The 14,789-nt window shown below is 37.3% G+C and overlaps 4 protein-coding genes and 1 long non-coding RNA gene across 24 annotated transcripts; 3 read left to right on the plus strand and 2 right to left on the minus strand.

The window, feature by feature from the left end:
* Positions 248–3,953, plus strand: LOC109948285. Of its 20 annotated transcripts, none has more exons than XM_020560801.1 (8): positions 255–602; positions 843–986; positions 1,386–1,482; positions 2,568–2,594; positions 2,768–2,809; positions 2,889–2,969; positions 3,087–3,240; positions 3,547–3,953. In XM_020560801.1, the coding sequence occupies exons 2-7, from the start codon at positions 884–886 to the stop codon at positions 3,190–3,192; spliced, it is 456 nt and encodes a 151-aa protein (XP_020416390.1). In that variant the 5' UTR covers positions 255–602; positions 843–883; the 3' UTR covers positions 3,193–3,240; positions 3,547–3,953. The 20 variants fall into 20 exon arrangements, 4 of the variants coding, with proteins under 4 accessions (XP_020416390.1, XP_020416389.1, XP_020416391.1 ...); XR_002270895.1 differs by lacking the exon at positions 2,568–2,594 and adding an exon at positions 1,674–1,756 and having other exon boundaries at positions 259–602; positions 837–986; positions 2,892–2,969; XR_002270901.1 differs by lacking the exon at positions 2,568–2,594 and adding an exon at positions 1,674–1,756 and having other exon boundaries at positions 259–602; positions 837–986; positions 2,768–2,786; positions 2,892–2,969.
* On the plus strand, positions 7,622–10,054 carry LOC109948056 (vicilin-like seed storage protein At2g18540). Its single transcript, XM_020559961.1, has 6 exons — positions 7,622–8,062; positions 8,285–8,452; positions 8,609–8,743; positions 8,819–8,881; positions 8,984–9,046; positions 9,139–10,054. Exons 1-6 carry the CDS (start codon positions 7,622–7,624, stop codon positions 10,027–10,029), a joined length of 1,761 nt encoding a protein of 586 aa, XP_020415550.1. The 3' UTR covers positions 10,030–10,054.
* Positions 10,500–10,990, plus strand: LOC109948286. The gene is made up of 3 exons (XR_002270911.1): positions 10,500–10,677; positions 10,783–10,869; positions 10,967–10,990. It is a non-coding gene; the product is annotated as an uncharacterized LOC109948286 (long non-coding RNA).
* LOC109948057 lies at positions 12,505–13,239 on the minus strand. The gene has a single exon (XM_020559962.1). It carries the CDS (start codon positions 13,237–13,239, stop codon positions 12,505–12,507), a length of 735 nt encoding a protein of 244 aa, XP_020415551.1.
* On the minus strand, positions 12,967–14,743 carry LOC109948058. The gene is made up of 3 exons (XM_020559963.1): positions 13,711–14,743; positions 13,425–13,556; positions 12,967–13,353 (listed from the first exon to the last, which is right to left on the minus strand). Exons 1-3 carry the CDS (start codon positions 14,741–14,743, stop codon positions 13,283–13,285), a joined length of 1,236 nt encoding a protein of 411 aa, XP_020415552.1. The 3' UTR covers positions 12,967–13,282.

Raw genomic sequence — 14,789 nt, forward strand, 5'->3', positions numbered from 1 at the left:
GCCAAATTTCACTTTCCGCAACACTACATAAGCATCAGTGAAATGAAAAACCGATGCTATTAGTATATTAAGCATCGATTTTATAAATAATAAGATTAAAAGTGTATAAAGGCATTAGCACAAATTTTTGATTTTTCCTACCGATGCTGTTGATTATACTTTAGCATCTATAATATGAATATACTGATGCATAAAATGGTTCTGCCAAAAACAAATTTAAGCATATCATTTTTCACCGACGCCAAAAGCATGGTTGACTGCTACAGTAATTTTTCGCTAAAATTTTTCGCTCCCTCTCATATTTTTGGCTGAAAACTAAATTCCCTCTCTTCTCTCTCGCAATACCCACAGTCAGCCTAAACCCTCTATGGCTATACCCATAGTCACAGTCACTATCTCATCCCTCTCACCTTCAGCATCTCTCTTCTTCATTGATCTCTTCTCTGTCCTCTATCTCTACCATCATCTATTCCTAAACCCTAAAAGAGAGAGCCATAGACGTCCTCCTCCTCGTCGAGAAGAGCCATCAGAGTCCCTTCGTTTACCTCTGTTGTCGTTGTCCTCCACGTGAGATTATTTCAGTTAGGGTTTCAATTTATTGGGTAATTTCTCTAATCTTACTCTGTCTTTTTCTGTGTTCCATGATTTTAGAGCTACTATTTGATGGGTTTTGTTTATTGTGGCTAATATTTGATCGCCTTGACATATGCTTCTCCGCTCCTCAATTGTTAGTTTCTCTCTCTAGGAACACACCTTCTCATGTATTTTCTTCCACTTTCTCACCAATCAAACCGACGGAGGTCATTATAAAAAGTTTAATTTTTTGGCTGCTGCAGGGATAGATCAGTCGCCGGTGACTCTGTAACTGTTCGTGAAACAATTTATGTGTCTTCTTCTCAAATCAACAGCGCCACGTCTTTTGAAGTCTCTGGTAATCTCACTCTCAGTGGCTCGCTCACCCCTCGCTCAGTCTCTCTTCCTCCATTGTAAGCCCTAATTATGTTTTTTGTAATATCTATTTTCGAATTATACAGAAGTTGGAGAAGTTTATGAAAAAGAATTTCTAGATCTTTTTCTGGGAATATGAATTTTTTTTTTTGGTTTAATTTTTTAATTTTTATGGATTTTAAGTTGAAGAGTGTGGTAATGGTGATGCTTGTTATTCTTTTCTCGATCATCCAGCTTTAGATGAAGCCATTTTCACTTATCTAGCCTTTGCTCTATCTTTTACTTATCTGAATTTGTATACATCCAGTTCTTTGCATAATTTCTACTTTTTTAGGACTCTTATACTGAAGTGGAAGAGCCCATAAAATGTTTGGTCTGCTTTCATTCACTGATATGAATTCGATGTTTATGGGTGTTCAATTTTTTTATGCATCCAGGGTTCTATTGCTTGCAAAAGGGACTGCTGTTCAAAAATCATTTTCTTGTTCCATTATTTGCTCTACAAGCACCAGCTACTGTAATCTTGTGGTTTAAGTAAGCCTTTCAGTTTTTCTTTTCTTGGTATTCTATGGATCACATTTGCCATTTAAGTTTAAATGCATAACTTTGCTTGATGAGAAGAATATGTGAATATTACTCTAAGGTATTTTCTTTAATTAGAAAACCTACTTTATTGAGATTGATTTTGGAAGCTTGTTATGATTGATTTTTTTCCTTCTTGTCAGTATTCTACTAAATGCTTGTGAAGGTTGCCTCTTTTTGGGGGGTTTAATGAAAGCTACTTAACAACCAAACTATAAAAGCCACTGTTAGTTTCTTTAATTTCCCTTTAGTCTCTGCAATTTTTGATGTTATATTGGTTCTCTATTTCTTTCTAGTCTATAGAATCATTCACCATTTTTTTATTTTGCTTTGTTTGATATTTTGGTTGAGCCATTGGCAAGTGTTATTGCTAACTAAGTGTTATTGTTTTCTAGTTGAATTCCATAACATGTGGTCAAAATGTAGGTTTTTTAATTTGTATGGAGATTTGTTTTTAATAGCCAATTTAGTCCTTGTAGTGGTGAGGAATCTGGATCATGTGGATAGCCTCTCCCTCTCACCCCCTGCTTCTTACCATTTCCTTTTCCTCAAAACAATCCAAGACTATGTTTGAATACTCTAAATTAGTATAAGTGACTTTATGTTTTTTTGCATGTATAAGTTTATGCAAATTTCTATCTCGAACAAAGTACAGGTTGCTTGACATCTATGTATTTGGATAGAATCCTTGGTAGAAAGTCAATCAATGTGCTCATATTCGACATATGTTTTTGGATCCTATAGGAAAGAAATAACTAAATGGGTTGGCACTTGGACTAGCATAATCTCATAGTTTGGTTTAGTTTGGATTTGTGCATTTGTTATGTTCTAAGGGCGTTTTGCTGCTGCATTTGATATATTTTGAATGTTTACGTATTTGTGATTTCCATTGCCTCTTTCTCTCTGTCATGCGCCGCCTCTTTCTTAGTCCTTCAACCCCTATTCTTTCTTCACTCTTACTTTTCCTTTCGACTCTTCTTGATTCTTTAGTGTTTTCTGTTGTCTAACACTTCCTATTCTTCTTTCAAATCCTTCAGCTCCTTGGCATGTACAATCACAACAACGTAACCTTCATCGGCCTTGACCTCACTTCCCTTCTTCTTACTTTAGTCTTCAGTCCTTCTCCTTTTTTTTTTTCTGTGTTCATGTTTATAGATCTTTTTATTTTTATTTTTTATGTCTTCATGTTTATATAACTAATTTTTCATTTTGATGCATGTCTCTTCTTGATTCTAAGCGTTTTGGACAGAGTTGGGGTTAGATTCTTCTTTTCATGCTGGTACTATTGTTGTTGATATATTTTTCATGAATTTCAGTTCTGTTATTTATTTTTTTAATTTCCAAGGTCTTGATGATAGCAGGTTCTACTCCGATGCTGTGGCTGGAGCTAGAGAGGCATTAATATGTGGTGTATCATCTCTGTACATGTCATTGAATTGGTGATCACTACATTTTCTCTCTCTAATAATCATAATATGTAAATGGTTTTGTCTCTTCTTTATACATTGGCATTGCAATAGGTTTAACTTTTTTTCTTTTGTCTTGGATTTTTTTAGGAAGAAAGATGTAAGCTATGAAAGTGATATGAAGGATGCAGTTGGTGTATCCTTGCCATTAATATATGCAGTTGTAAAAAGCATCCAGGAGGGAGTTTGCCCCTAAAGTTGCTTACTGAACATTGAGATTCGTAGTTCTCCTTTGACAAATAAGGTTTGTTGTTTACAGCTAGTTTAATTTATAAATGAAGTGAAGGCATGTTGGTTTTTCATTTGTTATTTTCTAGTTTTGGGTGAATCATATGTTATTGTTGTTGTCTACGCATCTAGGAGTTGAATTGTGCTAGATTGCCCATATTATTGATTTTTTTGTTTTTGTATCTTGTACTTCAATATCTGTTATCCTGTAGAATTTTGGACTCAAGCATAATTTGATGTATGTAAGATATTTCTTTATCTTATATCAACTCTATTTTAAGATTATCATGCATACTTTGTTCTTTTTCTGCTTTTATTGTAGGTTCTTAGCAGCATCGCTTTATGGTTATTTATAGCTGCAAAGGCTCCCAAAGACAAACATCCATATGGTCACTCTTGATTTGTACCTACACGGTACTCCATTGATCTCACATTATGCCATGTAGCTGGAGCCGTGAGGGAAAGAAGAGAGAGTGGCATGAGTGAGAGGAGTTTCTACGACCAAAATTGGATTACCTCGTATGTATGATATAGCCATGTATTTATAGTGCTCTTGCCTTCTAGGGTTTGAAGAATAATCCCTATTTAATTAGAATTATTCTTACCCAAAAATAGGAAATTGTAATTAATCAAGGAGATTTGACGGAAGTTTCATTCTTGCTTTAGGGAGATATTCCCATCTTAAATCAATTAGTAACTAATTGACCTAGGGAATTTCCCTTTTCCACATGTCACTCGCTCATTGGTCGCTGAAATATATGCTCCCACACACACACATCCACACACACACACATACATATATATATGAATACATGGAGGTTTTGATGACTTACGAGCTTGTCATCTTCGACCTAATCGCTCTCTCCCTCTCCCTTTTTAAATCATCGAAGTCAGATCCCATTCTCAATTGTAGAAGTCGGATCCCATTCTCAATCAGGTGTCTTGTGACAGGAGGTGGTGTGGCTAAGCTGGGTTGTCGGCGCTGTGTGTAGGGTGCGAGTTGCTAGGTTTGGGGTTGGGGGAAGGTTGGGATTGATGCGTCGTCGAGGATAGACTTCTGGGGTTTTTTCAGCGGCGCTTAGCATGGGACTATGATGATGACTGTGAAATTGTGGTGGTGTACAAGATTGGGGTGTAGTTAACTTCTTCTTTTTTGAAATATTAAATATTATATTTAAGTTAAATGGTTTTTAACTAAATACTATATATATTTTAATTAAATAAACTGGCGGGATTGAGGCACTGGACTAAATTTGTTAACTACTCCAACTACGGTGATCAAATTGGGAAAATTGAGATTACGGTGACCAAATTTGATTTCGAGCCAAACTTCATTGGCAAAAATTGTAATTAACCCTTTAAAAAATTTGTGTAATTAACCTTTCAAAGGCTAACTTTGTCATTAGGAGAAATTTTATATATATAAAATCTTCAATCTTTGGATGAACAATTAACGAAAAGGGATTTTGTGAAAACAATTTAAAACTTGAAGGAGTGTTCGTGTAAATATTAAAACCACTAGGACTTGTGAAAAGGCCAAAAACCTGAGAGGTTGTTCATGTAATTATTAAAACCACTGAGACTTGTGAAAAGTCAAAAACCTGAGGGGGTGTTAATGTAATTAACTATTTTCAAATTCATACACAAACTCGCATAGCAGTCATGGCCAGACCCATTTTTGGTAATAGGCTAAGCATCTGTCAGCTTTTTATCTTTTAGATAATAGGGGATGTACATGACATACTTGCTGTTAGGGAGATGTTATCTGAGCATTCAAAATCAAAATGTTCATCAACATTCTCTTGAGCATCTATTGTTTTACATGGTATCAAGCCTTCTTGTCTAATGACTTGATTCAATTATTATTTTTTTCCTGTTCTCAAACACGCAACTATCTTCCATGGCCAACCCTGATTCCCCCACTCCAAATAATGCCCCACCTGCTTCCACCGTCATTAACCCCTCTGCCATCAACACCACCATACCCACCATCATCAATATCAAGCTTGATCGATCGAACTATCCACTTTGGCTAGGTCTGATTGTTCCCATTTTGAAGAGTCGAGACCTTATGAGGTTTGTCAACGGCACCAGTGTTTGTCCACCATCAACTATTGCTGGAAGCACTACTGCCAATCTTGCATATTCTACCTGGATTCAACAAGATCAACAGCTCACTTACACACTCTGTTTTGTCAATTGTGTCGAGAAAGTTTTGGAGAGCCCTTATGCTTCCACCTCTTAGAACAGAATTTTGCATCTGCGCAATGAACTGCTACCCACAACCAAAGGTGATTTGTCTGTCAGTGACTACCTTGATCGTATAAATGCTATTGTTGATAACCTGGCCCTTGCTGGACAAACAATGAATGATCATTAGTGCAGTCCAAGCCCATGATACACCTATCACATATGATGTTTTTGAGGCTCTTCTTTTGACAACTGAGATACGAATGCTGGAACAAGTGGTCCCTATGCCTGACAGTAGACCTGTGGCGAATATGGCTGCTCGAGGACGTGGAAGTACTCGTGGTCAGGGCATTGGGCGCAGTGTTGTTTTGCCCACTTGTGGAGGCTTTCCTAATCAGAGAGGAGGTGCTTCTCGAGGGAATTTTAATACTCAACGTGCTGCAGGTTCTTTTGGGAAGTCTTCTACTTTAGCTACCCCAAGACTTATTTGTCAAATCTATGGAAAAGCTGGTTATCTTGTTGTGGACTATTTCTAGCGTATGAATATTGCCTTACGAAGGCAAAATTCCGGCTTAGCGCCTCACTGCTATGGCCTCATCTCCTACCACCATCACCCTTCAACCAAAGGAGTACAATGGTAATTGATGGACATATTTTATATTATATATTTAACCTCATTTTTAGTATATTTTGGTTAATATTTTGGAAGAATTTTAATATTTTGGATTATATTTCCAATATAGGACTTTCGAATCTCTCTGAAGCAAAACATAATCAAATGGACGAATTTTGGAGTAATTCCAACTGGAGGACGTTCATGAGTCACTTAGCTTGATCGTATAAAAATTTCATATTTTCTACCAAGTGGTTACTTTCTGGCAATAAAATAAAGGGTTCTTTAGTTTTAACCCATAAAAAACTTAACTAATTTGGAAGAAAGATACTGAATTTTGCTTAATTAATATAAAACCAAAGCCACCTAATTTTACCAAAAGGACATCCAACAACCCTAAAATTACTACATGTGCCATTGTGCTTAACTGTCAAATACAGTTTATTTAATTATAAACCAAAACTTAAAACTGTCAAAACGACATAACATTCCCACAAAACACAACACAAAATGACACTACTCAAATTTAATCACTTCAAAAACTGGTTTCGCGCGACCTTTCATATCTCACTCCAAAAACGCAACCGACGAGCAAAAACGAAGACGAGAACGAGCAGAAACGAAGACGACGAGAACGGCGACGGCGACGACGAGCAACGACCACCGACGACGAGCAACGACCACCAACGACAACCGAAGCTAAACCGTAAGAAAATGAATCAGTACTCTCTTCGATTTTAGGTTTTACACCGATGAAGGTTTCAGTACTGTTTCTTCCTTTTGTTTTCTGGTTATTTGTAGCAGATTTTGACCAGAAACTGCAGTGCAGTTTCTGGTTCCATAATTCAATTTCAGAGTGCTTTTTGCTAGGGTTTATGGGAATGTTATAACTGCTCATGAAGTTAAATGTGTTTTGATATTCGTTTTTGCTACTGTTTTTGCCTTTTGGTTTCTGGTTGTTTGTAGCAGATTTTGACCAGAAACTGCACTGCAGTTTCTGGTTCCATAATTCAATTTCAGAGTGCTTTTTGCTAGGGTTTATGGGAATGTTATAACTGCTCATGAAGTTAAATGTGTTTTGATATTCGTTTTTGCTACTGTTTTTGCCTTTTGGTTTCTGGTTGTTTGTAGCAGATTTTGACCAGAAACTGCAGTGTAGTTTCTGGTTCCAAAATTCAATTTCAGGGTGCTTTTTGCTAGGATTTATGGGAATGTTATAACTGCTCATGAATTTAAATGTGTTTTGATATTCGTTTTAGCTACTGTTCTTGCCTTTTGGTTTCTGGTTGTTTGTCTTCGATTTTGACCAGAAACTGCAATGCAGTTTCTGGTTCCATAACTCAATTTCAGAGTGCTTTTTGCTAGGATTTATGGGAATGTTATAACTGCTCATGAATTTAAATGTGTTTTGATATTCGTTTCAGTACTGTTTTTGCCTTTTGGTTTCTTTTCACATCAAATTTTGAGCAGCAGTTTCTGGTTGTTTGTTGCAGATTTTGACCACAAAAACTGCAGTGCATATCAAAAAATGGAACAAGAAATGTCACCACAAAAGAATGAAGTTGAAAACCAACCAAAGCGCAGAATCAAAATGATGGCTCAAAGGATCAAAACAAAGCCAAAGTCAAACTATGATCGGAAAGCAAAGCACCCGGACTATGTCCAATTTCGGTGCAATGCCTATGCTTTCAACAGCATCATTAGAGACATAAAGGACAAGCTCAATGAAAGGCAGAAGAAGCTTCTCAAGAAAACCCCTTTCTGGAACTTGATCGAGCTGTTTTACCACCAGAGAATTGACATGAATAACATGAATAAGTCGGACATTGACTTAGCACAGCTGCTCAAGAAATTTGATCCGGATACAAAGTCCTTCAAATTTGGAACCAAATCATTCCAAATCACAAGCAATGCAGTGACTCAGATTCTAGGACTGCCAAATGAAGGCAAATCTGTCAAACTTGTCAATGATAGGTACACTGCTACCTTCAGAACAAGGCACTTTGGAGAAAAGGGAAAACCTTCAAAAAACCAGGTAGAAGCAGAATTACAAAAGACAATTGCCTTGGCAAACCAACCGAAGAAAGAAAAGGCAAAGACAGAGAAAAAGAAAAAAATGAACAAAGGAAAAGAAAAGAAAGAAGCTGAAGAAGAAGAAGAAGAAGAAGTTGATTACGACAAGGAGGTGGTCAGCCTAATATTGATTCTGCTGTGCATGACATTCCTTTTTGCCAACTCTTCATCTACTTTGCATTAGAAATTATTTGAGCACTGTGTGAATCTAGACACACTTTCAAGCTATTCGTGGGCAAGAGCTGTTTCAGCCTACATGAATGAATCCTTGACCGCAAAAGCAAAAGCAAAAGCAAAGAAGGGAGGAGAAGCCTCTATAGGAGCTGTTTCGGGTTGCACTATCCTAATATTGGTAAGTAAACAGTGGCTTATGCAATGCATTTTGAGTTTTAGGCAATGCAGTTTCCATTTACTGCAATGCAGAAATGGAAACTGCAACGCAGTTTCTGTTTTATCCTATGCAGTTTCCAACCTAATTTCTGATATATCTTGTTTTTGAACTGTGCAGTTTCTACTGTGTGAGAGGACAAACATCATACAACCAATCCTTGGCAAGGAGAAAGAAACTCCTGCCATTCTTAAATGGAGTCTTGTGGAACTCCACACAAGATTCAACCAAATAAAGGACTTGAATGACATCGAGGTATGCAATTTATCGCATGTTCTGTTTTAATGTATCTTGAATGTGAATCCATGCTAAATCATTCTCATTGTACAGGGTATTTTCAAAACTCCTAAAAAGCGAAAAACTACCAGGGAAGAGGAAGACACTGTTGAGAAGGTAATTGAAATCTGTATACAGTGCATTGCAGTTTGTGTTTTCTACATTGCAGTTTGCATTTTATCCAATGCAGTTTCTGAATCATTCAATCTCATTGAACAGGGTATTTTGAAAACATATAAAAAGAGAAAAACTACCGGAGAAGAGGGAGACCCTCTTGACAAGGTATAAGAATCTCTAAACAGTGAATTATGCATTTCGGTTTTCGTTTCCTCCAATGCAATGCAGTTTCTAATTAGTTTCTGTTCAATATGCAGGAAAAAGAAAAAGAAGATGATGAGGGAAAACCTGATGATGCAATTCAAGACCTCTTGGTGAAGTCCATGACAGACCAAATCAACTACCGCCAACAACAAGATCCTAGCTTCGTTTGCCCGGAAAGATTACAACTGTGGAAGGATGAAAAAAATGAAGACAGTGAGAAGAAAATGAAGGAATTGTGGGATATATTTATCCAAGCAGAAAAGAGATCAAAGGAGCTGGAAGTGGAGTTGGCAACATACATAGAGAAATTAGATAATGAAGAATGTGTGACTGCCACCATGACAGTGGAATCTACAGTTCAGCTTAATGAAATACAAAATCTGAAAAGGAGGATTGCAGAATTGGAAGGCAAGGAAACTGGTATTGACATGGAGAAGATTGCCAAGAAAAAGGAGATTCAAGGAAAGTACAAGGCAGAAATTGAAAGCTTGTTGTCAGACCCAACAATCTTTGAAATGGAGATGGATCTGCCAACACAACCAGTTGAAGAGAAAGAAGAAGAAAAGAAAGAAGAAGAGAAGCAACAAGAAGAGAGAGAAGAAGAAAATAAAGAACAAGAGAAGCAACAAGAAGAGAGAGAAGAAGAGAAGAAGCAAGATGCTCCAACACCTGATGTTCCTTCAAGAGTACAAAGGGTGAAGAACAGAGAAAGAAAGAGGCTTCAAGCATCTTGCTATGTGTACGAAAAAAATAAGAAAACAAAAAAGGAGGCAAAAAAGGATGATGAAGAACTACCACAATTCAAGCTTATCTCTTCCGAGGAGGTATGCAATTACTGCAGTTCAAGCTGCTGCTTTTTTCTATTTTCTGCATTGCAGAAACAGAAACTGCAATGCAGTTTCCATTCCCTGCAATGCAGTGTGTTATCTGCTTTACAGAAATAGAAACTGCAATGCAGTTTCCATTTCCTACAATGCAGTGTGTTATCTGCTTTATAGAAACAGAAACTGCAATGCAGTTTCCGTTTCCTGCAATGCAGTGTGTTATCTACTTTACAGAAACAGAAACTGCAATGCAGTTTCCATTTCCTATAATGCACATTATAGGAAATGGAAACTGCATTGCAGTTTCTGTTTTATCGAATGAAGTTTCTAATTAGTTTCCTTTCAATCTGCAGTTAACACAAGAGGCATCTCAGCCCGATGCCATAAATCCAATTCCTGATCCCCCAAAAGGAACGAGCCTTCATGATTCAATACCTGTGGATCTGTAACAATCAAGTGATGAAGATGAAGGACAAAAAAAGCCAACAAAGAAAAAACTAGAATGGGGTCAGAAGAAGGTGTGGCAAAAAATTCCAAAGGCGGACAGGGAAAGAATTGAAAAATACTACTTAAGTACTCAACTTCGGTAACATCTCTATTCCAAAATAACAATTCTTTCATCTTTTAATTACAATTAAACTAAAACTAATCTTGTGAATTTCATGTATTCGAATCCGCAGTGATATCTTTTGGGCAGGACTCAATGATGAGAAAGTGACAAACCATGATCTCAAAGATATTGTATGGGACCTGGAACTGTCACAAAACGTAAGTATTTACCAATTCTATAACACACACTGCACTGTATTTTTTATTTGTGCTACCTATATTACCCATTTATAATTCCATTTTTCTCCAATCAATGTGAAACAGGTTATTGAGGCCTATATCCAAATAGAGGAGGATAAAATAGAGCCCATGCAGACAGAGAGTCCACAGTACATGTCCACATGGACTTGGGTAAGTATTATTTTGAAAATTCAAAATTGTTTAAACAGACAATGCACTGCAGTTTTCGAAAAATATATACTAACAAATTGCCATTCTGTGATATCAGGCTTACATGCAAAGCTTCCTAGAGCCATCTTGGCACAGGTTCCTGTATGAACCCTTACTTGAAAAACTCGGAAAATGTAGTGTTCTTTTCTTCCCGATTATTTCACAAGAAGAGTTCCACTTCACACTTCTCACATTTCACAAAAATGAACGAAAGTGGAGACACTACAATCCACTTAGATCGTTGGGACGTAGAAAAGAAGAAAGGTGCATTGACATTGCTCGAAACTTTGTAAGTGGAATGAAACTGTCTTAATTTCTCAGCACAAACACAAACAGAAACTGCATTGCAGTTTCTGTATTATACATACTGCCTAATTTTAGACCAAAATTATAATATGCAATGCACTGATTACCATTTCTTTTTCTCTTTTTTTCTTCTTCTTTAAACAGGTTAATATTGTTGAAGGGTGGCTAGAATATATAAGACCTCAAGCACGAGTGTTCATAGAAACAAAAAAAAAACCAACACTTGTGAAGCAAAAGGAAGGGCCCCCGACACTTGTACAAAAAGATTTGACTCCAAATGAAGAACTCACTCTCAAATGGATTATGCAAAATCCATTGCAGTTTCCATTTGAGGATGACATGGAATGTGCTCAACAAAGTGCATCTTCGTAAGAATTGTGTCTACTCAACTATTCATTACAGTTTGAAATCATTCAAAAGCAAAAAAAACTAATCTCGTATTTCATTTGCAGATTGGATTGCGGCATGTTCGTCATGTTCTATATGGATAAAATAGCACAAGGACAGCCCATTCCAAAAAGCGTGGACAAGAAATTCATGAATGAATATCGAGCACAATATGTCACAAAACTCCTACACCACAAAAACTGTGTAATTAATCGTCTCTAGTGATTTGCCTTTCGTTAACTCAAGACAATATGTATCTTAATTCTTGTGGATGTTTGTAAATATTTCTAGTTATGGTATGTGAGAACATATTTCCTATACATATAAACTGTAATATAATCTTGGAACAGGATGCAACAAAACCAAAAGGAAACAAACAAACTGCACTGAATTTTCTGGTCAAAAATACTGCAACAAATTAAAACTGCGGTGCAGTTTATATAAATAAATAAAAATAAAAAATCAGCTCAAAAAATGTGAAAAGAACCCAAAAGCCAAAGCCATAATCAAAGTACTAAAACTTTGTTCAAAACACATTAAGTAGGTCAGCATTGAAATGTAGTTTCTGCTCATAATCTGCAACAAGTAAACAGAAACTGCACTGCAGTTTCTGCAACAAAATCTGAAATAAACAGAAACTGCAATGCAGTTTCTGCAACAAAATCTGCTCAAAATCTGAAAACAAGCACTGAATGGCAGTCGAAAACGAATATCCACTCATTAAACAATTGTATAATTTTCATTAACTTCAAAAAAGAATCACAATATCCAATTAGACGCTGTGTAGCCAATTACAAGCAACTAAAACTGCAATACAGTTTTACAAAAAGTGCAACGCATAAACTGACTATACATTCGCTAAACCATATCTAAAATAAAAAATTGTCAAATGAGAAGGAGTGTTCATATAATAGCCTTGCAAGTCTTCCTATTGTGCCCAGCAACACTGCACCGACTGCATTTCAATGGCCTTTTAAATTCACCAAAAACTTTTATCCTCTTTGTTGGTGGTCTTCCGGCTGGCCTCTTTGTAATTGGCGGAAGCACAACTCCAGCTGCAGAACCATTGCTGCCCAATCCTTTCCCAATATCTGGAATAGGAAAAATAGGACTCTCATAGGCTTTTCGAAAGAAGTCGGTTTTGTAGTAACATTCCACGTAATCATAAACTGAATCTCTCTTTGCTAGGATTGCAGCCACCGCATGTGTGCAAGGAAAACCGTCAATTTGCCAAAGACGACAAGAACAAGTCCTTTGCTCGAGATCAACCATCACAGAATAATCAGCAAATACTTCAAAAACAGTGCAATTAGAACGACGAACTGCCCAAGTCCTACCGACCTCCGCATTTTCACAGAGTCTAGTCTCCATCTCCGGACACAAAACTGTTGTCCACTTCTCCGCTTCAATTCGTCGTTGAGAATTCAATACCATCAATTTCTGTCGAATCCCTTCTATCAAAGGTAGCACCGGCAAATCTCGAAACACACCAACCCAATTATTAAAGGACTCCGCTAAACTGTTTGCCATCTCCCCATAACGCATTCCTTTGAAAAATGCGTTGGCATAGTGATCTCTAGACAAATCAGATATAAATGTCTTCACTTTCGAACTCCCAACAATCACCAACTCCTCCATTGCTACCTTAAACTCTTCCTCCGTAACAGCATATGCGCATCTACTAAATAAATTGATAACACGGTCTTGGAGCAGTTTCCCATAACCTGACTTCGGGTACTTTGATATCAAATTCTGTTTGAGGTGATAATAACAGTAAGAATGAGGCCATCCGGGAAACACAAACCCCATTGCATTTAGCAAACCTTGATTGCGGTCCGAGAAAAAGGTCACCACTCTCCCCATCGGTAGCAATATAGAAGCCAAATGTTGAAGAAACCAAGTCCAATTCTCCTCTGTCTCAGAATCAACAACTCCAAAAGCTAGAGGATAAAACCCTGCAAAACAAAACCAAAAGCACCAGTATAAGCAAAAAAGGGAAACTGCAGTGCAGTTTATGAAAACAAATCTGCTCAAAAAAGGGAAACTGCAATGCAGTTTCTGCTAAAATTGCAACAAATGAAAATCTACAATACATTACAGTAACCATACCTTGATTTCCATTCTTTCCCGAAGCACAGAGAAGCTGCCCCTTGTACTTGCTCTTCAAAAACGTAGCATCAATGAACAACAAGGGTATGCAATATTGAAATCCAGCAATGCAACCGCCAAAATACACAAAAAACCGTCGAAAGTGATTAATTCCAGCTTCACAATCAAGAGTGCAGAGAGAACCAGTGTTAGTTTCCTTTAGGGCGTCCGCATACCACACTAACTCGTTGAAAGACTTCGACTCATCACCGTGAACGTCCAATTTAGCTAACTCTTTGCCAAACCATGCGTGGTAGTATGAAATGTCTATACCATAATAATCTTTGAACTCGTGTATAATCTCAACTGGCTTCAGCTCTGGTTTTGCACGAATTCTGTCCACAATGAGGGAGGACACCACACGAGACCTCATCATCTTACTCTTTGATTCCCGTATCCGACCCGCACATGTATGAACATTATTTAACGTCCGAATTACAAAACTGCCAGTAGCTTCACAACGAGAAGCATAAACACGCCAGCTGCAACCCTCCAATTTCTTATTCGAACAAACAGCAACCACCCGCTTCTTGTCATTGCCGGCATATAAAAAATTAAATCCTACTTCAAGAGCGTACTTGCACAATTTCAACCGGAACTCCTCTGCACCACCGTCAAACTTCTGCCCCACATGATGTATGTATGTCTCCCACTCATTCGACAACAAAGGCTTAGCACTTGCTCTCTTCGACCTGCCCAAAAACTCGTTTCTGTCTTCGACAGTACTAGAACACGACGACTCGCCCTTTTCACATGCTATCAACTCCTTATTTACACAAAAATCACCACTATATTCACTGCTCCCGCATAAATCCTTCACTAAAATATCAACAGTCTTCTCATTTGATATCAACAAAAATGTCCTCATCAAGTCCAAATCGCTATCCGTTTCTAGAAAACAACTCGGATAACTGGGCACCGAATACCGTAATGTGAAACAACCCAATTGCAAACCCCTAAACCTCAGACACAAAGTCTTCAAAATATCAACCATGGATGACTCTGATGAAACTGAAAACATGATGGTTTCCGACTTATAT

This window comes from Prunus persica, chromosome G3, assembly GCF_000346465.2.
Source record: "Prunus persica cultivar Lovell chromosome G3, Prunus_persica_NCBIv2, whole genome shotgun sequence".
Classification (NCBI taxonomy): domain Eukaryota; kingdom Viridiplantae; phylum Streptophyta; class Magnoliopsida; order Rosales; family Rosaceae; genus Prunus; species Prunus persica.

What these genes read in the sequence shown, in the direction of transcription:
- LOC109948285 (XM_020560801.1), top strand. Translation starts at nt 884, where the DNA reads ATGTGTCTTCTTCTCAAATCAACAGCGCCACGTCTTTTGAAGTCTCTG. An exon ending in ACTGTAATCTTGTGGTTTAA is followed by an intron (nt 1,483 to 2,567) that starts GTAAGCCTTTCA and finishes CAAATCCTTCAG; the next exon opens with CTCCTTGGCATGTACAATCA. An exon ending in CTGTACATGTCATTGAATTG is followed by an intron (nt 2,970 to 3,086) that starts GTGATCACTACA and finishes GGATTTTTTTAG; the next exon opens with GAAGAAAGATGTAAGCTATG.
- LOC109948056 (XM_020559961.1), top strand. Translation starts at nt 7,622, where the DNA reads ATGGCTCAAAGGATCAAAACAAAGCCAAAGTCAAACTATGATCGGAAA. An exon ending in AGGAAGACACTGTTGAGAAG is followed by an intron (nt 8,882 to 8,983) that starts GTAATTGAAATC and finishes CTCATTGAACAG; the next exon opens with GGTATTTTGAAAACATATAA. An exon ending in AGGGAGACCCTCTTGACAAG is followed by an intron (nt 9,047 to 9,138) that starts GTATAAGAATCT and finishes TTCAATATGCAG; the next exon opens with GAAAAAGAAAAAGAAGATGA.
- LOC109948057 (XM_020559962.1), bottom strand. Translation starts at nt 13,239, where the DNA reads ATGGAGGAGTTGGTGATTGTTGGGAGTTCGAAAGTGAAGACATTTATA.
- LOC109948058 (XM_020559963.1), bottom strand. Translation starts at nt 14,743, where the DNA reads ATGGTTGATATTTTGAAGACTTTGTGTCTGAGGTTTAGGGGTTTGCAA. An exon ending in GGGAAAGAATGGAAATCAAG is followed by an intron (nt 13,557 to 13,710) that starts GTATGGTTACTG and finishes TTTGTTTTGCAG; the next exon opens with GGTTTTATCCTCTAGCTTTT. An exon ending in TTTCTCGGACCGCAATCAAG is followed by an intron (nt 13,354 to 13,424) that starts GTTTGCTAAATG and finishes CACCTCAAACAG; the next exon opens with AATTTGATATCAAAGTACCC.